At 41.9% G+C, this 24,160-nt stretch overlaps 1 protein-coding gene, 1 long non-coding RNA gene and 1 pseudogene across 13 annotated transcripts in view; 2 read left to right on the top strand and 1 right to left on the bottom strand.

Moving 5' to 3' along the window:
- LOC111547396 overlaps positions 1 to 2,860 on the bottom strand; it is a 5,025-nt gene extending 2,165 nt beyond the window's left edge. The window contains exons 1-2 of one of the 2 annotated variants that reach the window (XR_002733123.2): positions 2,680 to 2,860; positions 335 to 606 (exon numbers count right to left, since the gene is read on the bottom strand). This is a non-coding gene — a long non-coding RNA (uncharacterized LOC111547396). The remainder of the gene's footprint in view (positions 1 to 334; positions 607 to 2,679) is intronic. The other variant, XR_002733122.2, reaches the window with a different exon arrangement.
- Positions 2,742 to 18,325, top strand: ZNF596 (zinc finger protein 596). 10 transcript variants are annotated; one of them, XM_023219142.2, is made up of 9 exons: positions 2,929 to 2,961; positions 3,370 to 3,440; positions 3,549 to 3,621; positions 5,289 to 5,408; positions 11,818 to 11,901; positions 13,885 to 14,011; positions 14,713 to 14,796; positions 15,620 to 15,702; positions 16,165 to 18,325. In XM_023219142.2, exons 5-9 carry the CDS (start codon positions 11,890 to 11,892, stop codon positions 17,371 to 17,373), a joined length of 1,515 nt encoding a protein of 504 aa, XP_023074910.1. In that variant the 5' UTR covers positions 2,929 to 2,961; positions 3,370 to 3,440; positions 3,549 to 3,621; positions 5,289 to 5,408; positions 11,818 to 11,889; the 3' UTR covers positions 17,374 to 18,325. The 10 variants fall into 10 exon arrangements, with proteins under 10 accessions (XP_023074911.1, XP_023074909.1, XP_023074910.1 ...); XM_023219140.2 differs by lacking the exon at positions 3,549 to 3,621; XM_023219139.2 differs by lacking the exon at positions 2,929 to 2,961 and having other exon boundaries at positions 3,365 to 3,440; positions 3,531 to 3,621.
- Positions 3,110 to 4,225, top strand: LOC111547411 (annotated as a pseudogene). The gene is made up of 2 exons (XR_002733128.1): positions 3,110 to 3,145; positions 3,200 to 4,225. The product of XR_002733128.1 is annotated as an uncharacterized LOC111547411 (transcript).
- Positions 18,326 to 24,160: the final 5,835 nt, after the last annotated feature.

Genomic DNA, 24,160 nt, shown 5'->3' with positions numbered 1-24,160 from the left:
GAAGCAGGTGGAGGGAGCAGGTGGAGGAAGCAGGTGGAGGGAGCAGGCTGACAGCTGGGCAGGTGTCTCCTCAGTAGGACTCTGAGTTTCTACTGTGGACTTTGCGGTGAGGTCAGCGGGAACTACGGAGGGTGTGAGAGAGAGTGTGTCCTGATGCTGGGAAGCTGGGGTTTCTCCACTGGGGCAGGCGTTGCTGGGAAGGTCAGGCCAGATCTCCCTGTCCCTGGGAGCCCATAGGAGGCCAGGACAGACCCGCTATCTCTGTGTGGAACTAGAGCTTAGGGCCTGATGTCAGTGCAAGGCTGTGCCTCTACCGGCCGACCCTGAGGCTCACCTCACTCCTCTCAGGGAGCAGAGAGGTCAGGTGCTCCCTGGTGGGAGGCCTGGGACTTTTCACCGCAGGACCAACCCACAGGGGCTGATGGCTGGCAGGAGAGGCCAGTCCTGCCTCCGCTCCAGGGCTGCTCTCCCCCCAGGTCAGCTGCTTAGTCATCCCCGCACTGGACTTCCTTGTATGGCCAGAAGAGGAACCGGAGGCTGGCGCAGGGCTGACTGACCCCCGGGACCCCTCCAGCGTCTGGGGCTCAGCTGGGCAGATTCCAATTCCTGGAGGAGAAAGGAGAGCACTTAAAAGAGCCTCAGGCAGCTTGCTTCCAATAGAGGAGAGCCGGGTGCGCTGGGGACCAAGTGTCCGGGAGTGACAAGTACCCCTGAGTTAGTCAGTGAGCTGTGTGAACCTCTTGGTAGGCAGTGACCAGCATTTTTTTGTTTAATGTAATGAAATAGAACAAAAAATACCTGAATGCATCACATTTAGTAAGAGTAACAACCGCTTTGTGAAGCTGATTTCAGTCTGTGTGTGGGTCAAATTAGATTCATTTCTTTGTGTGATTCATGGTTTTAAAAAACATAGTTTGAATCATATTTAAAAGAAGGTATTAAAATATTTTGAAAGTTTTTTACTGATTGGGGAAAAGATCCATCTGTTTTCTCTGTCTCTCTAGCTCTCTCTCTCCCCGTCCCTCCCTTCCTCCCACCTTTCTTTGTTGTGAGGAGGATGCCTCCTTGTTACTTCGTTACTTCTTTCACTTCTTTTTTGTTTTTGTTTTTGTTTTTGAGATGGAGTCTGGCTTTATCGCCCAGGCTGGAGTGCAGTGGCTCAATCTCTGCCTACTGCAAGCTCCACCTCCCTGGTTCATGCCATTCTCCTGCCTCAGCCTCCCGAGTAGCTGGGACTACAGGTGCCCGCCACCACGCCTGGCTAATTTTTTTGCATTTTTAGTAGAGTCTGGGTTTCACTGTGTTAGCCAGGATGGTCTCGATCTCCTGACCTCATGATCCGCCCGCCTCGGCCTCCCAAAGTGCTGGGATTACAGGCGTGAGAAACCTTGAACCAAGGAAGCAGAGGCTGCAGTGAGCCGAGATCATGCCATTGTGACAGGAGTGAAACTCGGTCTCAAAAAATAATTTTTTAAAACAGGTGCATTCCTCCTCTTGCTTTCTGAGGACGCCCTGCTATATAGCTGAGTAGTCCCTAATAAACTACCTTAACTTCACTATACTCTGTGATTCGCCATACATTCTTTCCAAGGTGAGATCCAAAAACCCATTCTTGGGGTCTGGGACAAGATCCCTTTTCCGGTGACAAAACTATATAAATTCTAGAATAAAACACAGAAAGAAAGCTATGTGACCTTGGGTTTGGTCATGAGTTTTAACACATGACACTGTCAGAGGCATTTGAACCCCTCCTTTATATGAACTCCAGGGTGGCTTATGTTCCATTGGCTAAGAGAAAGTTTTCTTCCAAAATGTAACATGATTTGAGGTCAAACATTAATATCAAATAAACTCAAAAGATGGAAAAGCTAGCATTAGTTCTGAGAAAACCAGAAGTGTGCCTTTTTTGGAAATAATCATCGGTAGCATAAACTTCAGAATCTCCAAAGGAAATAAAAATGAGTTATCTTACATTTTTCACAAATTAAGATATAAATCAAGCTAATGAAATCCCGAAATCCAATCTTACTGTTTTTAATGTTCATTAAAAAAAAAAAAAAGACATCCTTATCAAATAGCCCCAGTAATAGTCACCAATTAAGTCTTTACTACTTAAAAGCAAAATCCACCTATCTCCTGAACAGTATCCACTTTACAAGCCTCATTATATGTACTGGAAACAAGATTCAAAAATAAATATATGCATGTATATATATAAAAATATATTTCAAATAAAAAATGCTTTGAGATAGTGGTATTACAATACATTTAGAAATTAATAACGGAAGCAAATTATGGGAGATCATCCACGCCTGTCACAAAGGTACCGAATTTATAAATCTTCTCAGATGCGGTGCAGGACAGGTTGAAAACAGGAACGCAATGAACCCGTGAGCAGCAGCCGTCGACGCGGTGTCCAGGGCAGGACCCTGCCCGGTCCAGGCCCCTCCGGCCTTGGGCCCGACGACTGCTACGCCTCTGACTCCACGCTAACGCGGAGCCCGAGCGCGCGTCACACCGTGTGGGGCGGGAGAGGCTGCTACCCAGAGGCGGAGTGAGGGATCGCGAGGGTCCCCACCCCGCTCTCGCCCTCGCCGGCATGTACCGACTCGCGTCCCCGCCGCGCGCCAACTCGGCAGCAGCACCGCCCCCCACGCAAAAGGCTCACGCGCCTCTTACCTAAAAGGAAGTTGGAAGCAGCGCGCCCCCAAGGTGCACCGAACGCACTCAAACAGAACCTGACGCGCTTTCAGCCCAGGAGAAAAACCAGCAGGGTCGGAAACGCACGCGGCGGGGGCGGGAGCTCAGAATGCGCCCTGCCCCTGCCCGAGACCCCGCCCCGGCCCGGCCCTGCCTTTTTGTCTGCCTTACCCCTCCCCGGCCGGCACGTACTGGCCCCGCCCTTCGCGCGACTCTTTTGTTGACCCGGAAACGGATTCTTCGGAGCCAAGGTCCGCTCGGGTGAGTGCCCTCCGCTTTTTGTGCCCAAACCCAGCCACGCAGTACCCTTCCTGCGCCATCCTCCCAACCCGGGGTCTGTGGGTCTCCGCGGACGTCACAGGCTCGGCAACAGCCCTACTGTCGGCGGGGAGCCCCGCGACGCCCTGAAATGCTCCGAAGCCTGTCGCTCAGCTGCCAGATCTGCGTCTGTGTCCGGTTCCGTCACTGAGGTCGCCCCTGTCCGGCCCTTCGACCCTAGTTCTCTTCATCATCCGCCCATCCTATCGCGCGCCGCGTTAGGTCCCCATTCGGCACGTGGCTTGTCTCCCGTCGTCCCCACCCTTACCCCTCTTGGCCGCTCAGGGCAGCCCTGGGATTTGGCAGACGCCAGTCCTCCCTGAGATGCCTCCCCATCCTTCCCTCCGCCAGGCCCTACGTCTCCGCAGACCCCCCCTCTTCGGGGTGACCGCTTCAGACAGGACGCTGAGTCCGGGACTGGGGTAAGGGACCTGCCCAATCCTGTGACAGCCGCGTCCTTCTGTACAGTCACCTCCCACTAGCGATCACCTTCCCGGTGTCCCACTGAGAAGTGGGCTCTTCCTTGGCAGGGGCTTCTTCACTGCATCGCTGTGGATGTCGAGGTGGGGCAGGAGAGTGAGGAGAAAACAAGAGAAGAGGGAGGTAGGGCCCGCGAGGGACAAAAGGGGAGGGAAATTTAGATGGGAAGTGGATGGGTCTGAGGAATTTGAACAAACATTGAGAATGAAGGAGAGTGACCTGAGCAAGTAGTAGTGGGGTAAGTGGAAATAGACAAAACGGGAATCAGCAGAGATGTGGAGGACAGAATACAATGAGGGGCCCTGACCGTCAGTAGCAGAGGGGGCAACAGAAGCCTAATTCCCAAATTCTTTAGATGGTTTTCTGATTTCCGAATTAGTTTCCCTTTTAAATTTGTTGTATCAGGTTCAGTTTATGAGGCCTCAATAGTTTTCAGTCTTAATTATGTATTGAAAATACTTTTTGTTTAATAAATACTTTTACATTAATTCAGTGTGCACTTCGTAAGAATATTGATGATTTGAGTTAGTTTAGTTTTCAACATCTTCCTCTATTCCTTTATATGATCTCTGTATTTAATGACTGTAGGATAAAATTTCCAACTAAGTATAAGTATCAAGTTTTCTTTGTGCTGTTTTCTGCAATTATTGAAGGATGGGCTGAATTGTCCTAGAACTTTGTTCCAACAGATTCCATGTGTCCATAATGAATACATTGCTCAAAGATATTTCGAAAGCTCACCTTTTATGTTTTTCATTGCCAATAATTATATCGTTTTAATTTTTATATTTTTGGATGACTTAATGTGATGTTCTGGAGAAGACAAATGCTTTTAATCAATATGATTAAAACCGTGAAAGACAAATTGCTGTTACTTAAGAGTGTGAAATTTGATCTCAAATCTTTAGGGGACAGGGATGTTAAGGGAAAACTGCCACTATGGCATCCAGATCATGTCATTCCTGTGAAGCTGGTGCTGGTTACTCTCTACTGGCTTCTGTTCACCTTTCCACCTGCCCCAAGACATACACATGGTGACATAAGGCAGTGGATAGGGAAAGAGCAAGACTTTTTAAAGTAAGCACAGAACAAAGGTGTCTTTCTAATGAGGAGGAGGTGTTGGTTCCGGGAAGGAAGCTTGGAGGCGAAAGGGCAATAAGATTTGGGTATTCAGGATCCAGAAGTGAGAGAGAGCCTGGGAAGCTCAGGAACCGGAGAAAGAAAAAGCATTGCCCATTCTCACCCATGACCCTGTGCTCAGCAGGTACTAGCAGAGACTTCAGGCTCTGTGACTAAAAGGGGTCAGACCAGTTCATATACCCATAGCTGTCGTGTAAGAATGTGTGTGGACTTTACTAGGGAAGAAGGGTGTTATGAAGGAAGGGGCAGAAAAACTCACCTGTTGGTCTCCACGTAGAAGTTTATTGTCCCGAATTCCTGGAGGTTCAGTGAAAAGCAGAAGATTGTCTTTTACACATGTTGAGTTATGCCCCCATATATGTGGTTGTGGTAAAGAAAGAGGGTATGTCGATGGGAAGTCCTGAAATGCATGTTCCTAACGTTTAGCAGGGACTTCTCAAGACACATCTTGCCTTAGAAAGAAGCTCAGAGAAGAAAAATGGAGAACAATTAGATATGACACTTTCACTGGAAAAAGTCATATTATTCATTGATTGTTTTGTCATCTCCCTCCTTAAATGTTGTTTTTACGATTTCGTAATCTCTGACCCTGCCTAACACATTTCCTAACTCACCCATAGCCTTCCCTTAACTTCATCCCATCTTCACAGATTCACACTGTGACCCAGTGATTTCGAACTTGTGAAGTTCCATTCGGGGGATCATATGGCAAGGCCTTCACAGCCAGACATGGATTATAGATGGGAAGTGGGCCACATGATGGCAGTGAGGCAAGTATGGATCGTTTAGGGATGACGCACTGTCAGATTTTGTTGACCATGATTAGAAACACTGTGTGTATTAGTAGTGAATTAATGCTGGGAATACCTGACAAATCCTGGAAAAGAAGACTAATGAGAGGAAATTTGTTCTGCCCAATTGTATAATGCATTTGAAGCTTAAAACAATGAATCAGTATTGATCTAGCCTCAAAATATTAATGATTTGGATTAGAAGGAAGACTTTAGAAAATGATAGCTATGACGAATTAAGGTAGCATTTCATCCACACGATGGAGTGTGTTTTATTCAGTAATTGCTTTAAGAATGGAATCAACCTAAGTGTCTAACAGGAGGGAGTTTTAGAAATTGTTCACAGCACGTCTGTTCCAAGGAGACTTTGATGTTCATAGATTTGTAAAGAATCTGCAAATGTCTGAGGGTTCCTCCACTTGGGGTAACTTGGGGGTTTGATCGCAGAGTAAATAAATGGTACATTTTATATTGTAATATATTATAACAAGATGCAGCCCACAAACTGTGTAGATACTCTTAACTACCACATAAAGTTCATCTACAACTTTAACCAGAACTTGATACTGTATGTATGTTTTTTGTAGATTTGGATAAAATGACAATTCATTATTATTTCCAGTTCACAAAGTAATTGTGAGGCTGAATACATTTTATTATTTTATAGATGTATGTGTAAAATGAATTTTTCTGCGTGATTCATTTTTGATGTATTTTAGATGCTATTTTATATTCTGTAGTTTACTTGTATGTACACACACACAAATACACACTTAGGTGTCTTATTATGTTTCTGCAGCGAAACCAAAATCCTTCCTTCATGCCCTTTGATTTTATGTTTTCCTCAGGAAGGCAGGACGTATTTTATATGATAAAATATTGTGTTTTATTGAGTCCACTTATGATACTGTTTAATATTATGAATATTTATATGACTTATTTTAAATTTCCAAATAACATAGATTTACATGAAATTTGACATCTTTATTTTTTTCTTTTCACAACTATTTTGACTATATCCTCACCAAAAATCAAAATTGAGACAAAATTGGCTTTTAGACTAATTCTCATTTTTTACATGTGAAAGACTATATGTGACTTTTAAGTCTAGGTTGCCCTGAGTCTGCAGTCACTGGGGTTTTATGTCACTGTGTCCTCCAATCTAATAATATTATTTTCAGGCTTTATTCGTGTCATTTTAATGTCCTCATTAAGTTTTAAAATTTCTTTACATGGGCCTACAAATTTATTTCAAATGTTCCTCATAATATTTTGCTATTGTAAATAGAGACTGATTTTGTGTGTTTGCTTTGTTTAAAGATTAGTGTTACTAAACAGGAAATACTGATTTGAGCATATTCAGAATAGTTTTGTCCACTTTTTAAATGTTCTTATTAGTATTGATAATTAGAATTGATTCTACTTTTTCAAGTTTACAGTCACATCATCTGAGAATAACTACAATTTCATGTCTTTGACTCCATTTTTGTAGTCCCTCTCCTTTTCCCTCTTGTTTTGGTCCCACCTCATGCATCATGTGCAGTGGTGAATGGCATCAGCCCCAGCCAGCCTCCTTATTCCAGCCTTACCTTTAGTGGAAATGGTCCTTTTGTTGACTCCTGAATATATAGTTGAGATTTTATTGATTAAGAATAATTAGTCCCCATAATTTGATAGGATTTTTAAAGATTTTAAATTATTTTTAAAGATTTAAATTATTTGAAAATGTTTTTTCAAACGTTGGTTGATGTGATTGTTTTTAATCTTTAAAAGTACTATGTGAAAGTAATACATTTTCTAGTATGGAATTATCCTTTTATTGTTGCAATTAACTCCACTTTACAATGCTCTGGCATTATTTAACCATACCAGTGATGGCCAGGTGACCAAAATAAATAGCCAAATGGCTAAAAGTGTATTAATGATTTTTGCAAATATAATTAATGAAAATTGTTGGTTAAAATTCTAGTTATTGTTGCATTTATGTTCACTTTACAATGCTCTGGCATTATTTAACCATACCAGTGATGGCCAGGTGACCAAAATAAATAGCCAAATGGCTAAAAGTGTATCAATGATTTTTGCAAATATAATTAATTAAAATTGTTGGTTAAAATTCTAGTTATTGTTGCATTTATGTTCATTTTGATTAGCATAATAAACTAATGAGGACAGGCTTATTTTTCTCCTTCAAAAGCATTTACATTACAAAGGAGGTAGAAGTGATTTGACATGTGATAACTCTCACAGGTCACTTTTACAGTTAAACTCTGATGTATAACTTAAGTATTAAAATTAGCTAATCAGATTTTTCCGCTGATTACTGAGGGAAAGTTTTAACTCTGTTTTCATGGAAATTAAACAATGTATCATATATTCGTGTTAGAATACAATTGTTCTGATTTCTTAGATTTTAAATTACTACTTTTCAATAAATACAATGTCTTTTATTTACCTGTGTTTTTTCTTTCCACCATGGGTCTTTTCAGTTTCATGATCTTGTTCTCAAAACTTTTTAATTATTGATTTCTCTCAAATCTGTTCATTCATTACAATATTTTATTATTTATTAAATTCTTTTAACTTTTTAACTTTTATTAATATGTACTGCATTTGTAACAATTTGGAAATTCAAGTAACTCCTGTTTTATTTTTCTTTATCTTGGTTTATGAGTGTTTTTAAAGTTTTACATTCCTTGAAGATCACAGCTGTAGCCCCAATTCTATGGTTCTGGCTACTTTTATTTATCATACTTACTAATATCATGAATGTAATTGGAATACTCCTTTGATTTTACTGGTGACATATACCCACTAGTGTACTGAGATGGAAAAAAAAAAGTCTTTAGAACTCAGATAAATATACAGTTTATATTTATAATTTATGTAAGTATGATCTTGTTATTAAATTCCTCTATCATATTTATGGAATTAGCAATTTCTCTTTGAATCTAGATGTTTCTAGTTATGTGTATTTCCAACATATGTTTTTAGCCACATACACTTTTTTGAATATCATATTTGCTGTTTAATTTTTGCTAGGATTATAGGCTGGACTCCAGATCCAAACTCAACATGTAGCAGACCCACTAAAAACATACATTAAGCCCCTAGCACTGTTTTAATCTCCGTGGCCTGGCTGAGCTTCTGCCATCTGTCCTCCTAGGCACTGTGAGGTCTGGACATCTCATTTGGCATAACTCAGCTGTGGCCATTGGCGGATCTCATCCTTAGTACTACTCCCTGCTGGCAGGGGTGGCCCAGGCGCACATAAGCCATTGCTGGGCTCCTTGGAGGACTTAGAGAATCCTGAGATTGCCCATGAGGATGGGCATGCCTTACAGTCTAGCACCCACCTTTACTGATGCCTGTAGAGATTTAGAAGGTCACAGGGGTCTTGGATGTGTTTCTTATACCTCCATTGTCCTCCCATACTCCTAAGCCAAGGTAGAGAATTTTGAGGAAGCTTGTATGGAGGTTTATGGTGACCCCCATGGTTCTGTGAGACTGGTAGAAGGCACAGACCCCTTAGACTTCTCCCCCAGGAGAATATGTGAGACTAGTGGAGGAAAGGAGAGTAATGAAGTATGCATTTAGTGTCCCAGGCTATCAGAGCACAGCTCTAAGGAGAAATACAGGGCATGTTATGGCAACTGGCACAGCTCTGTGAGACTGGGAGATATTGCACAACCTTGAAAAATCAAGGAGATGTGACCCTACTGAAGGAACAAAATAAATCTACATTAATTGACCATAAAGAAATACAGGTTTTTGGCTGGGTGCAGTGGCTCACATTTGTAATCAAAGCACTTTGGGAGGATGAGGTAGGCAGATCACTTGAGGCTAGGAGTTCAAAATCAGCTTTGCCAACATGGTGAAACCCCAGCTCCACTAAAAATACAAGAAAAAAAAAGTTAGCTGGGCATGGTGATGGGCACCTGTAATCCCAGCTACTCAGGAGGCTGAAGCAGGAGAATTGCTTGAACCCAGGAGATGGAGGTTGCAGTGAGCTGGTATTGTGCTATTGCACTACAGCCTGGACAACAAGAGTGAAACTGCTAAAAAAAGAAAAGAAAAAGAAATGGAGGTTTCTGAATTTCCTGATAAGAATTAAAGATAAATTGCCTTAAAGGAGCTCAATGAGCTGTGAGACAACACTGATAGACAAGTAAAATCTGGAAAAGAATACATGAACAACATGAGAATATCAACAAAGAGAAACCATAATAAGAGAAATGTAGATTCTGGGGCTGAAGAACACAGTAACTAAACTAGATCAATACAGGGTTTCAAGAGCTGACTTGATCAAGCAGAAGGAATATCCAGTGAACTCAAAGACTGGTTATTTGAAATTATTCAATCAGAAGAGCAAAAAGAAAAAGAATCTTTTAAAAAGTGAGGAACCTCTGTCTGACTTTGCTAAAAATTGGAGGTTCCTAAGAACTCCTTCCCCGCCCCCCCGCAAGGCAGAGTCTTGCTCTATCACCCAGACTGGAGTGCAGTGGTGTGATCTCGGCTCACTGCACCCTCCACCTCCCAGTTTCAAGCGATTCTCATACCTCAGCTTCCCAAATAGCTGGGATTACAGGTGACTGCCACCACGCCCAGCTAACTTTCATATTTTTAGTAGAGAGGGGGTTTCACTATGTTGGCCAGGCTGGTTTTGAACTTCTGACCTCAGGTGATCCTCCCGCCTTGGCCTCCCAAAGTGCTGGGATTACAGGCATGAGCCACCATGCCCGGCAAGAACTCCTTTTTATGTTAGATTTGCTAGGGTTTAGCAGCTCACAGAACCGAGGAAAACAGTTTACTTAGCTGATTTATTACAAAGGACATTTTAAATATTACAAATGAACAGCCAGCTAAAGAGTTACATACAGCAAGTTTTGGAAGGGTCTTAGTTTTAGGAGGTCTGTCTCCAAGCAGTTGGGATGTACCATTCTTTCAGCATGTGGATGGCTCTTCACTCATCCAGAAGCTGTTTGAATCCCATCATTCAGGGATTTTTACAAAGTGTTCATCTAGTAGGCATAATTGTTATCAACTCGATCTCCTGCCTCTGCCCTTTACCAGAGGATAGGGGGTAGGACTGCATGTTCCAAGCTTATAATCATGTCTTGGTCTTTCAGGTAATCACCCCCTATCCTAGAGCCCAATAATAATTGTTTTGTTAGAACAAAAGACACTCCTATCACCCATGAAGTTCCAATGCATTACGAGCTCTGTATTGGGAACCAGGGTCAAGGACCGAAAAGAACAAAAGCTTCTCCTAGCAACTTTATTACTTAGGAAATCACAGGGGTTTGGGGGCTGTGTGCCAGGAACTGGGGATGAAAACCAAACTATTTCTTATAAATAACAATGTCACATACATGTTCATATATTCATGTTGTTAGTGTCCTTTCATTTCAACTTGAGGAACTCCCTTTAGCATTTCTTGTAAGGTGTGTCACTTGTAAAGTGTGTCTTTTAAGGTATCCACCATCATAAAATGAAATGTGAAGCTGCTTGGTAGATAAATTCATGCTGAATTTATCTAAAGGTCAGACTTGAGGGAGTGGTATTTCTAGAAGCCTCACGTGGAAGAGACAGAATCATTCAGTAGAAGTGTATACAGAGGACCAGCGGAAGGGAGAAGGAATGGAGGGAGGCTCATGAGGGCTGAGATGCATGGAGAAAGCCTGCAAGCACACAAACCAAGAATAAATCTGAGAAATTCCAGGATTGATCTGTAGGTGGAGACCACATCCACATGATTCAGGGATTCTTAGAATTTGGAATCATAGGCCGAGCGCGGTGGCTCAAGCCTGTAATCCCAGCACTTTGGGAGGCCGAGACGGGTGGATCACCAGGTCAGGAGATCGAGACCATCCTGGCCTACACGGTGAAACCCCGTCTCTACTAAAAAATAGAAAAAACTAGCCGGGCGAGATGGCAGGCACCTGTAGTCCCAGCTATTCGGGAGGCTGAGGCAGGAGAATGGCGTAAACCCGGGAGGCAGAGCTTGCAGTGAGCCGAGATTGCGCCACTGCACTCCAGCCTGGGCGACAGAGCGAGACTCCGTCTCAAAAAAAAAAAAAAAAAAAAAAGAATTTGGAATCATAGAGGGAATTGAACATTTCAGAATTCCATGGGCTAGGTAGCATATGAAACTCCATGATTTTCACATTTCTAGGTCTAAAATCAAAATATTTATATCTTTATTAGCAACAATAGTCATTCTCTTCTTCTGACCCTGGAAGAGAACCACCAACCCAACCCATCCCCCACCCACTGCATGTCCTTGTTGGTTGGACTGGGGCTAATGGCTTTGGGACAGATGTTAGAAGCAAAACTAGAGTGTCATGGTTTTTTTGTTTTATTTTGTTTTGTTTTTTGTTTTTCTCAGAATTGTCTTCTTACTGCTTGGATGGTGTGAGTGAAAACCCAGAGGAATACATTTGGTGGCTGAGCTAGTACAATGCCATCACTGGTGAGTGGGAAATTCTTCTTTCTACTGAAATTTGTACCCCTGCCACCAGCCTAAGGGCAGATTCATCCTATTAACATGGATGTTCTAAGTGCATTCAAGGATCCAAGCTCCAATTAAGATTTCCCAGGGCTTGGAATGGTTACATTGGCTCAAAGAGTCATCAAGAAGTAATCTCCTTTCAACAGTACACTCATTCCAGCCTCTACTAAGGCTGTGTATTCTTAGAAAAGACGTGAGAGGATTTTGTTTCTCTCATCCAGTCTCGGGGAAATCATTCATTCATTACCAGCCTCTCATGGCCTTGTTGGGGAAATAAATTCACTCATTACCCATGTTATTGGCAGGAGTGGGCTTGGGAGTATATGCGGTTAGGCGGTGAAAATAAGTGAGAGCAGAAGATTATAGCCCTTACAAAGGCAGATGTTTTCCCAGGCAAGCTCAGTTAGTCTAGTGTTTCAGGTGTTAGGGGAGGGCTGTTTAACGTGAAGGGAAAGCAGATAGGATTAGGACAGAGGAGACAATGAGGAATTATTCATTTATTTTTCCTTTCTGAAAAATCTTAATGTCTTGAGAGAATGTATGCTTTTGAAAACTTAGAAAACAAAATTAAAATTCTTATTACCCTTGTCCCCAAATGACCTCTGATCAAATTTGATAACTGGAAGCAACTGGAATGTTGTTTCTTTAATTTTGGTTGTGCATTAAGTGATGGAATATAGGAGACAGAGTAAATTTAAAACTCTGAGGACATTTTTGAAGTGGAGAGACCAGGACAATCAAAGGATTTTTTTTAACCCCTAAATCTAGAGACAACATGAAGAAACAAAAGAGAATCATACCTAGTGCATAATAGTTGGTTTTCACACCACTATAAAGAACTACCTGAGAGTGGGTAATTCATGAAGAAAAGAAGTTTAACTGACTGACAGTTCTGCAGGCTTAACAGGAAGCATGACTGGGAGGCCTCCAGAAACTTACAATCATGGTGGAAGGGGAAGCAAGCACCGTCTTCATAAGGCAGCAGGAGAGAGATACCAAATCAGGAAATGCCACACACTGTTAAATCAGCAGATCTTCTGAGATCTTACTAGCATGAGAACAGCAAGGGGAAGTTCACCCCCATTATTCAATCCCCTCCCACCAGGCCCTTCCCCCAATATGTGGGGATTACAATACAAGATGAGATTTGGGTGGGGTCGCAGAGCCAAATGATATCACCTGGTGTTTGGAGGTCCCAGATAAAACTGAGAAAGGAAGTCCTCAGACCATGGGAAATGGCAGGATGAGACCATCTTTCAGTACTGAAGCTTTAGAGCCCCTGGCTTGTGCTGCTGAGCCATTCATCCTTATCCATTAACAGTGAATACCTGAGTTGTGTAGAGATAAGAGGCTGCATCTGCTGATACCAAGTTCTGTATGAAAGTTGTTCACTCAACTGAGTGTCAGTCATTTCATAAATAATGTATTTGTAGCTTGTATCTAAAAAATGATAGATAGGAACCACTTTACATATTACCTCATTGGATCTTTTTGAACTCATAACAGGTCTTTATTCATGAGGACACTGAGGTCCTGTAGTGGAATATCTAATTAAAGTATTGATTAAAATGTGACAAATTGTGGATACTGCCTCCTTTGTAGTGAGTCTATGGATTTTCTTGAAGGTGGTGGAGAGGAGAATTTTAGTTCTAAATTTACAAGTCCAGATTTCATAATTAGTATCTGGAAGTTATACTTAGAAGTCTCTTGGGAAATCTTCAGGTTATATCATGTGATATTTCTCTATGTGAAGTTTTATGTCTTGAATGTATCTGAAAGCCAGATTCCCAGTTCAGATTTAAAGCAATGTGACAAGAACCCCAAACCCTGTTTGAGTTTTCTTTCATACCACTCACACTTCCTTAGGACAGTCACTTTGATCTTGCTCCACTGAACACTGGCAGAGATAGCCCTGTTTGCAGTAGAATGTCCATAATGTTTTAGGATTCCATGACCTTCGAGGATATAGTTGTAGACTTCACTCGGGAAGAGTGGGCCCTGCTGGACACATCCCAGAGAAAGCTGTTTCAAGATGTGATGTTGGAGAACATCAGTCATCTGGTCTCTATTGGTGAGTCTCTTTATATTTATTATGTATGTAGGTATTTATTCATTCATTCTACATGTTTCTAGAACAGCTTTCTTATCTGTCACTTCAACCTCTGCCTTGATCCTTTCATAACTCTCACAATTACCTGACAGCCATTTGTTTCCTTTTCACTTGTATTGATTTGTCCTCTCTCTAGAATGTCATCTTTCTGACCACAATTTCACATCCTTCTTGCTCTTCAATCTCCCAAACTCAGAAAAGTTATGAAAATTCACTGCTTTTGAATGCATAAATAAATGTATTGATTTCTTTAAAGTAATTGTTCTATCATAGGGACTGTTCTGCACAGAACCTAGATTGTTCTGGCGGAGCCAGTATTTATTGCATTATTTTTTAATATAATGTCAAACACTATGACAACTTGTAATTTCTCACTGTGAGAAAATACAGTGAAAATACTGAGTGAAAATACTGAGGATTCTGCAGTCAGTATTTGAAGTGAGGCATGACCATCAGCAATTATTGGTCTTTGATGTCTGGGAACAAGTTCAAGAGTTTTCCTTTTGCTCATAAAGGACTGTCAGTGTTGTCTTCAAGGTACTTTTCCCAGGCTGACCTTCAGTGGCTAACTTATCCTTCCCGGTAGCCTACCCTGTACCTGATAACCTTGTACATTTGTCAGCACAGAACTCAAAATCGATGTATCTTTTTCCCAAAAACAGGCAAGCAGCTCTGCAAATCAGTTGTGCTTTCCCATTTGGAGCAAGTAGAGAAACTTTCAACACAAGGAATAAGCTTACTGCAAGGTGAGCTCTAAGAAGCAGTGCTCAATAGGAGGAGGAGAAACATGGCCAGTGAGTGAGTAGGCCAACAGTTGCCAAAGGAAGATTTATTTTTTCCTTTTTTTTAGACAGAATCTTGTTCTGTCACCCAGACTGGAGTGCAGTGGCACGATCTCGGCTCACTGCAACCTCTGCCTCCCAGATTCAAGTGATTCTCCTGCCTCAGCCTCCTGAGTAGCTAGGACTACAGGTGTACACCACCATGCCCAGCTAATTTTTTTCTATTTTTAGTAGAGTCAGGGTTTCAGCATGTTGGCCAGGCTGGTCTCAAACTCCTGACCTCAAGAAATCCTCCCACCTCGGCCTCCCAGAGTGCTGGGATTACAGGCATGAGCTACCATGCCCAGCTGGAAGGTTTCTTAAATTTGCAGTGTTTCTGAAATGTAGGCAAAATCCTGAGGGAAACATTTCTCAGATATTGACATTATACTTTGTAGGTACCAATTTTTATTCAAGTATATCTCTGTCATTGTCTTTGGCTTTTGTAAAGGGGATATTTGTGTACTTATTTGAGTTAAACTATTACATAGTAGCCCTTTGTAATGGTCCTCTTCTTTGAAAATTTTTCTTTCCTTTATTTCCTTAACTTGCCTTCTTTATTTTTTTATATGCTGAAAATGTCAGTAGTCAATTTCCTATAATACTCTTCTTCTTAAAGTATCATTAATTTAACATGCCTTCCCTGTCTGTGTGTATTTGAAACACACTCAAATGGGCATTGGAGATATTTAACATTTTCATTCCCCTAATGCCTATATAGCATCTTTTTTTAAAAAATTTATTTCAGGTAGAGAAGGTGACATTAAACATCAAGAGATACCATTCATTCAACATACCTATCAGAAGGGCACATCCACCATCAGCACAATGGTAGGTAAGCTTTATGGATGCAAACCCTGTTCTTCCATATAGAAACCTGGACATTGAACAACTTTGGAATTTGGTACAGGTACCTGACTATACTTAAAGCCCTCCCAGCAGAGATTTAGTTAGTTTGGATGTAGTGAAGACATTAAGTTCAAATCAAAACCATAACATGAGGCCTTATAACAGGACAATTGTATAAATTTTACTATGTGCTGAAACTTTCAAACAGGATTAAGTCTTAATAACTAGTCAGATAGCTCTTCAGTTGGGATGCTACAACAGAAAAACTCTCTACATGCAGTTAGATAATACACTATGTTTATATAACTGATACAGGAACAATTGTAACTGGAATCTACTACTGAATGATTACTCTAGAATTAATATGTAGAGAAATGAATGAAGTAATGAGTGAATGAGTATGGATAAACCTTTAATAGTCTTTCATTTCCTTCCAAAAACCAGAGATCCCATCCTCAAGAGGATCCTTTTCTATGTAATGATTTAGGAGAAGATTTCACTCAACATACAGCATTGACTCAAAATGTGATTACTTACATGAGAAAGAAACACTTTGTAAGCAAAAAGTTTGGGAAAACCTTCAGTGACTGGTTATCCTTTAATCAACACAAGGAAATTCATACCAGATGTAAATCAGATGAAGGTCATCTATTTGATTATGCCTTTATCCAAAGCTCTGCCCTTAGACCACACAATGTGACTCATACTAGAGTGATAACATTGGAATGTCATGTGTGTGGGAAAACCTTCAGCAAAAATTCTAATCTTAGGCGACATGAAATGATTCACACTGGAGAGAAACCACACGGATGTCATCTATGTGGGAAAGCCTTTACTCATTGCTCTGATCTTCGAAAACATGAGAGAACTCACACTGGAGAGAAGCCATATGGATGTCATCTATGTGGGAAAGCCTTCAGTAAAAGTTCTAACCTTAGACGACATGAGATGATTCACACTAGAGAGAAAGCACAGGTATGCCATCTCTGTGGGAAAGCCTTCACTCATTGCTCTGACCTTAGAAAACATGAGAGAACTCACTTAGGAGATAAACCATATGGATGCCATCTATGTGGGAAGGCTTTCAGTAAATGTTCTTACCTTAGACAACATGAAAGAACTCACAATGGAGAGAAACCATATGAATGTCATCTATGTGGAAAAGCCTTCTCTCATTGTTCTCACCTTAGACAACATGAGCGAAGTCACAATGGAGAGAAACCACATGGATGTCATCTATGTGGGAAAGCCTTCACTGAATCTTCTGTGCTTAAACGACATGAGAGAATTCACACTGGAGAGAAACCATATGAGTGTCACGTATGTGGGAAAGCCTTCACTGAATCTTCTGACCTTAGACGACATGAGAGAACTCACACTGGAGAAAAACCATATGAATGCCACCTATGCGGAAAGGCCTTCAATCACTCTTCTGTCCTTAGACGACATGAGAGAACTCACACAGGAGAGAAACCATATGAATGCAATATATGTGGTAAAGCCTTCAATAGAAGTTATAACTTTAGACTTCATAAAAGAGTTCACACTGGAGAGAAACCATATGTATGTCCTCTATGTGGAAAAGCCTTTAGTAAATTTTTTAACCTTAGACAACATGAGAGAACTCACACTAAAAAAGTAATGAATATGTAAGAGTCATCAACCATAGCGTTAACACTAAATACACCCAAGGACTGACATACTACAGGAACATTTTGTCTGTAATCGTGTGGAAAAGCCTTTATTTGTAATTACCACTTTGCTCAACCTAAATGAATCCAAAGTAGGGAGAATCCATATGTATTTAAGCTGTATGGCACAAACTATGAGAGAATGAAACTATAGATCAAAGGAATGTGGAGGAGTCTTCATCCAAAGCTCTAACTGTTAAACAAACAGGAGAAATCACATCACAAAAATTCTGTACCTGTCATCAATGTGAAAATGCCATCCTTTAAACAAATGAGTAAAATTGACAGGCGAGCAACCATACGTCTGTAATTGCTGTGCACTGTCATTCAGCTAAGCACCAGTTTTGGTGTCTGCAAGAAAATTCATTATCAGGTAACTGATAAAAACAGGAAATTTGTGAAAATATTTTTATTAGGTGGATGAGGCCTCTTGCACAATTCCAGAAATTCATAGTAGAGAAATTATTCAGTGAGAAATCCTTTTCTTAATACAGCAGCACTTCTATAATAGATCAGAATTCACATGGTGTAGAACACTCAGTGACATGAATGGAGGGCAGTCCTCAGTAAATTACTCATTCCTTAGTCAATACCAGCATTTTTCCACTAAGAAAACAATCTTGACATGATAGTAGAAGAACCTTCAGGCAGCTTTCATGTCAAAAAAGACAGGAACGAAAACTCTAAAAAGCCATTGAGATGTATAGCTGGGGGACAAGACATAAAGCCATCAAGCACATGCTTGAGAAAAAAAAGTATAGTTTTGAGCAAAGACTTTCTACTTAAAATATGTGGGATGAAATGTACAACTCTGAAATAACCTGGGAATATTGAATGCAGAATTGTGTAAGAAGTAATAAGATTAAATTAGTACTGTCAAAAATGCAAGCATTAAATGTTGTTGCTGAATAATCTAATAGGTTGATTAAACTCCTATGTTTGTTTTTTGTTTGTTTGTTTTTTGACACAGTCTCACTCTGTTGCCCAGGTTGGAGTGCAGTGGCGTAATCTTGACTCACTGCAAGCTCCACCTCCTGGGTTCACGCCATTCTCCTGCCTCAGCCTCCAGAGTAGCTGAGACTACAGGCACCCACCACCACACCCGGCTAATTTTTTGTATTTTTAGTAGAGATGGGGTTTCACTGTATTAGCCAGGATGGTCTCAATCTCCTGATCTTGTGATCTGCCTGCCTCGGCCTCCCAAAGTGCTGGGATTACAGGCATGAGCCACCGTGCCCAGCCCAAACTCTATGTTTTTAATTCAGTTTTAAACACATAGATTTGGGTCAGTTAGAAAATGGGGATGGGCATGGTGGGTCACACCTGTAATCCCAGCACTTTGGGAGGCTGATATGGGTGGATCACTTGAGGTCAGGAGTTCGACACCAGCCTGGCCAACATGGTGAAACCCCATGTCTACTAAAAATACAAAATTAGTTGGGCATGCTGGTGTATGCCTGTAGTCCTAGCTATTCAGGAGGCTGAGGCAGGAGAATCACTTGAACCCAGGAGGCAGAGGTTGCAGTGAGCCAAGATCATGCTACTGCACTCCAGCCTGGGCAAAAAAGTGAGACTCTGGCTCAAAACAAAAAGACAGTGACATTCAATGGAACTAATATACGTAGAACATAAAATTACATATCCTAACTATATTAGTGGTATATATGTACATGGTAATGATTAAATCAAACATGGATTAGGAAAGACTCACTTTAAAAGTACAGTCTTATGGTGCATACATTTGCCTTTTTGTTTTTAAACCACTTTATCAAAGTGAATTGACAAAAGCTGTCATTTAATGTATACAACTTAGTAAGTTTAGAGATAAGGATAAGCCCATGAAGCCGTCACCAGCATCTTTGCCACATTCATCCTCTCCAAAGGTTGCTTCCCCCATTTGTCATTGTTTTCTTTATGATAAAACCACTTACATGACATCAACCTGTAGCAAATTTTTAAGAATATAATATAGCATTGATAACTGTAGGCAATATATTACAAAATTTAACATTGCAAAAACTAATTGCAAATGAATCTATTTAAATAAAAATTGGCAGTGCTGGATAATTGTGGTTAAATTTGCATGAATATCTCCCAGAATCAGGTACAAGTGTCGTAACATAGAGATTTTTGTTGCCATGGACTTTTTTTTCTTTAAGAACCTTTCTGTTCTGTGTGTAAATGTTTAATATTCTCACTTCTCCTAACAAGGACTCTTTTACTTTTGGAATCTTAGCTTATGTCTTCCTCTCTGGCCTTTAAAGCTTACAATTTAAATGAGTCCGGTTTTGTCTTTTTCTAGATTTGTTTCATCTTTATTCACTGCATCCTACCCAGAAGCAGAAGCCCCACTATTTTGCACAAAACAAAAATTTCAGCTTATTTTTCCTCAGCCTAGATAGGCTATCTTTCTTCTGGGGCTTTATGTTCCCTTGATGCTAATTTTCAAGTGCTTGAGAAAAACCAGGGTGATACATCGTTGACTCTCCCCTTTCTCATGAATTCTACCTCAGAAAATCCTGTCTGAACAGGCTACCCTTATGCCTTAAGGCAGCTGTTTCATGTATTTCATTTCAGTTTTGTTACTGTTAATGGTGGGTTGGTCCAATGAAAGCCACAAAGTCATGAAGGGAACAAAAATGTTTAACTCAAATATTTTAACCCAAGTAATGGTTCAACTATTTTTATGGGTGAAATATTTAAATCAGAATTTTCGCAATAATGACTATTTCTATAGGAAAATGTTCTCCACAGTTCACAGCTTGAAATCACATTAAATCCATTGGTGTCACCTGCCTCATTTACCACATGCCACCATAAGGCCCTGCTCTTTTGGGCTGTGACAGAAGTCAGTATATTTTCTCCCTGTGCCACATGTGTCCCTGCTCCCAGTCCTGGGTTTCTGTGTTGATGCCAAGGTATCAGATACCCATAGTAAGAGCACACACACGCACAGCCAGATTTCCTTTGATATCAGGTTAGTGATTCATGCAGAACTTTGTAGGTAAGGGGTAGTAAGTTTTGAGTCATCAGGTCATTGCCATGGAAAGGGAGGTAACCCCCAGGTGTTGCCATGGCCGTGGTAAATAGATACGGCACACAGGTGGGTATGTGTGGAAAGTTGCTTTTGCTCTGGCTTTGTTTTAGCTAATCCTCAATCTGGTCCAGTGTCTGAGCCCTGCCTCTGGAGTGAAGTCCCACCTCCTACCTCATCCTCTCCTCAGAGATTAGGTATTCCTCCTTAATCTTAAGGGTGCTGTAGAAGGGCAGAGGTCTGTATTCTGTAACTGTTTCCTGCTGAGCTTATGGGCATAGGCCCTGCCTAGCACCGGAGGAGTAAAAATCCCTGGGTAACTCAACTAAGGGACCCAGAGGCAGGACACTTTTTCATTATGTGGGTCAGTAGACAGGATGGGTTGGAATTCTTCTGCCAGCATTGTCTTTACCTGGAAGTTTTGTAATCCAGAAGACGCAAACTTTACTAAGAGGTTGAACAAGGAAGTGACAAAGAATAGTAACAAGATAGCTATCAAAGGTCCCAGGAGACGTAAAAACCAGGTGAGACTCGGAAGGTGCTTTTGATAGTTGACCAGATATAGTTGGGAGTCAGTGCCCTGATTATGTAACCAGGTAACTTGCTCATAGATCTTTCGAATGTTAATCTCAACTTGTCCAGATTTGTTAATATATGTGCAGCAGGTTTTACTAATAACTTCACAGACTCCTTGTTCAGCTAGTAAATAATTCAACGCTAGTCTCTTATAGAGAATTACATTTGCCAGAATCTAAGGACTTGAATTCCCTTTCATGCCTGACCTGTGATGGTGGCTAAGGTTTGTAAGGGTTTGAGTCAAGTTCCTTAGGGATTATGAGCTTTAATCCTTAAGTGGATTATGAGCTTCAAATGGGCAGTTGGATTTTGAACCTAAATGCCACAGAGAGCAGTGGTTGGTAGAGAGGTGGGCTAAACAAATGGAAGGGAGGGACTGTGGAAGGGAGAAACGGAAGAGGTAAACAGTGCTGCCCAAGGGGAGACCTCAGAGGCCCTGACCTGCTGGAGAACCTATCCAGTAGCAGAGACACTGAAAAAAATACTCACGTGGCCGATTTTCTACCATTGTAGGTGGTTCTCCATTATGCCAGGGGCCTGAGAACTCCCAATTCCTTTGACCAAGAGTGGCTTGAGCAAGCTAGTTGGAAGACAGCACACAGGAGGAGGTTAGCAACTTGCTATTAAAATGCTTCTAACTTAGAGGGCAGAAAAGGGCAAGACCAATACTCCGCTACGGAGAGGGCTATAACTCATATATCCCTCAGAATCCTAGAGGGAATGTCAACACAAATACCCCAGAGCATCCGGAGGGCGGCCAAAATACCAATGCTGAAAACTCAGAAGGGCCACGTTTCAACCAAAAAGGGTCCCTTCACCAAATGCTGAAAACCCCGGGGCACCCAGAGAGTGGCCAACAGTCAATCCAAGACCAAATTGGGGTCACCGAACAACCTGACTCTAGCACCCCAGAGTGAAAACAGTGGGGACCTCTCACAACCAAGTACCCTGCCTTAATTGCCCCCAAACAATTAACAGAAAGTTAAAACCAAACATAAGACTGCACACATTTTAGGACTGAAAATAAAATAACTAATGGAAAAATACAATGGAGTCTGAAGAGAAAGCACTCAGGGAAGGGGTGACAAGGACGTGGTCTAGCCAAAGGCTTTTATTTTATTTCCTAGTTCTCCTGATACTATGGGGTGGGGGCAGAAGGGACACTCACCTGTCCAGCAGGACAGATGCGGTGCTGACTGATTTTCCCCATGGGACCCAGGTGAAGCTCTCCCCAGGATACCTCAGCTGGGGTGGACTTAACTGCCACAATGGGCGGGGCCTGCACAGGGGGTCCAGTAACTCACTGGTCTGCCAGTCAGAGAGGTGGGTGTCACATAAGGCGGTGACACTATGGCTGCCCTGCCAGTGGGCTCAGCTGCTGCAGTGGGAGGGGCCTGCACTATGTCAGTAACCCACCAGGCTGCTGGTGGGAGTGGTAGGCCCCACATGAGGCAGTGTCACTGTGGCTGCTTGCCCATCTGAATGGCTCCACTGCCTGCCAGGGAAAATGATGGTTCTGAAAAGAGCCTTTGGTTCGTGTTACAGCTCAGATGTTACAGCTAGGCTTCGACGCCTTTCCACTCCTCATCCCACCAACTGCCATCCTGCTGATCACTGTCCCGCTGACCAGCATCCTGCTGATCACTGACTGCCTAGCCTATTGTCAACTGCTGCATCACAGACTGCTGCTGGCCAATCACCGATTCACAGACTGGTGCTGGCTGCTGATGGCAGATTGCCACTCCTCAATTACCAATTGCCATCTCCCATGACACTGTCTTTTTTCTTCATGCCATGTTGGGTGCCAAGCTGATGCAAGGTGAGCCCCACAGTGGGGCTTAGCCCAGAGGGTGCTTGGCTTTGCCCAGGAAATAATTCAAGGGCAAACTAGAGGTCAAAGAAAACAACTTTATTGAAGAGCAGTGTTACAGCTCCAGCAGGGTTACAGCTCCGTGACTGCTCCTGCAGAGCAGGGCTACTCCATAGGCAGACAGTAGCAGCTCAGGGCAGTTTTGCAGTCAACTTTATATCCACTTTTAATTGCATGCAGATTAAGGGGCTGTTTATGCAGAAAACTCTAGGGAAAGGATAGTGACTTTCGGGTCATTAGGTCATTCCCATGGAAAGGTGTAGGAACCCCTGGGTGTTGCCTTGGTAATGGTAAATTGACATGGCACATTGGTGGGCATGTCTGATTGGAAAGCCGCTTCTGCTCCAGTCCCTTTTTAGCTGCTCCTCAACCTGGTCCAGTGTCCCAGCCCCACCTCCTACCTCGATAAGAGGATACAGTAAAGAAATCAGCCTAAATCAACTACAAGAAAGATGGTTAGAACAGCAACCTTCACTGCTCATTATATGCGAATTATAATGCATTAGCATGCTAGAAAACACCCCCACCAGTGTCATCACAGTTTACAAGTGCCATGGCAATGTCTGGAATTCATTCTAAATGGTCTGTGGGGGAGACACCTGATTCCAGGCGTTCCCTGCCCCTTTCCTAGAAAACTCATGAATAATCCACCCCTTATTTAGCATATAATCAAGAAATAGCTATAAAATACCCATCTAGCAGCCTGTAAGGTAGCCCTGCTCTGCCTATGGGGCAGCCGCACTTGTATTCCTTTACTTTTTAATAAATTTGCTTTCACTCTACTGTGGTGGCTCATTCTTAAATTCTTTCCTGCTTAAAGCCAAGAACCCACCTGACCTCCTGTGCTGAGCCTAAATTTTGGGGTTAGAGATGGCCCTGCATATCACTAATCATGAACAGAAATAAATGTAATTAAATCCTTGCCTTTTGTGATATCCATGAATAAACATGGTATGCAAGTGCTAAGTATAAAATTGGAAAACATGAAAACATTCTTTAGAAAATTTAGAATAAAATTTAATTATATCAAAAATCTGAGAGAAAACAAAAAAATAAATATAATCAGGCAATTCACAGGTTGGAAACAATATATGGCCCAAAACACTGGCCAAAACAAAGGGGCTACAGGACCCATGCAAGTCCAAAATCCAGCGAGGCAATCAAATCCTAAGCTCCAAAATGATCTCCTTTGACTCCATGTCTCATATCCAGGTCATGCTGATGAAAGAGATGGGCTCCCATGGTCTTGGGCAGCTCTGCCACTGTGGC

This window comes from Piliocolobus tephrosceles, chromosome 7 (genome assembly GCF_002776525.5).
Source record: "Piliocolobus tephrosceles isolate RC106 chromosome 7, ASM277652v3, whole genome shotgun sequence".
In the NCBI taxonomy this organism is placed as follows: domain Eukaryota; kingdom Metazoa; phylum Chordata; class Mammalia; order Primates; family Cercopithecidae; genus Piliocolobus; species Piliocolobus tephrosceles.
Note: the sequence above shows the minus strand (reverse complement) of the source record. Positions and strands in the feature narration are given on the sequence as shown.

Excerpts from the sequence above, each read along its gene's own strand:
- ZNF596 (XM_023219143.3), top strand. Across the intron at positions 14,012-14,712 it reads CAGTCATCTGGTCTCTATTG|GCAAGCAGCTCTGCAAATCA; the intron begins GTGAGTCTCTTT and ends TCCCAAAAACAG. Across the intron at positions 14,797-15,619 it reads AGGAATAAGCTTACTGCAAG|GTAGAGAAGGTGACATTAAA; the intron begins GTGAGCTCTAAG and ends AATTTATTTCAG.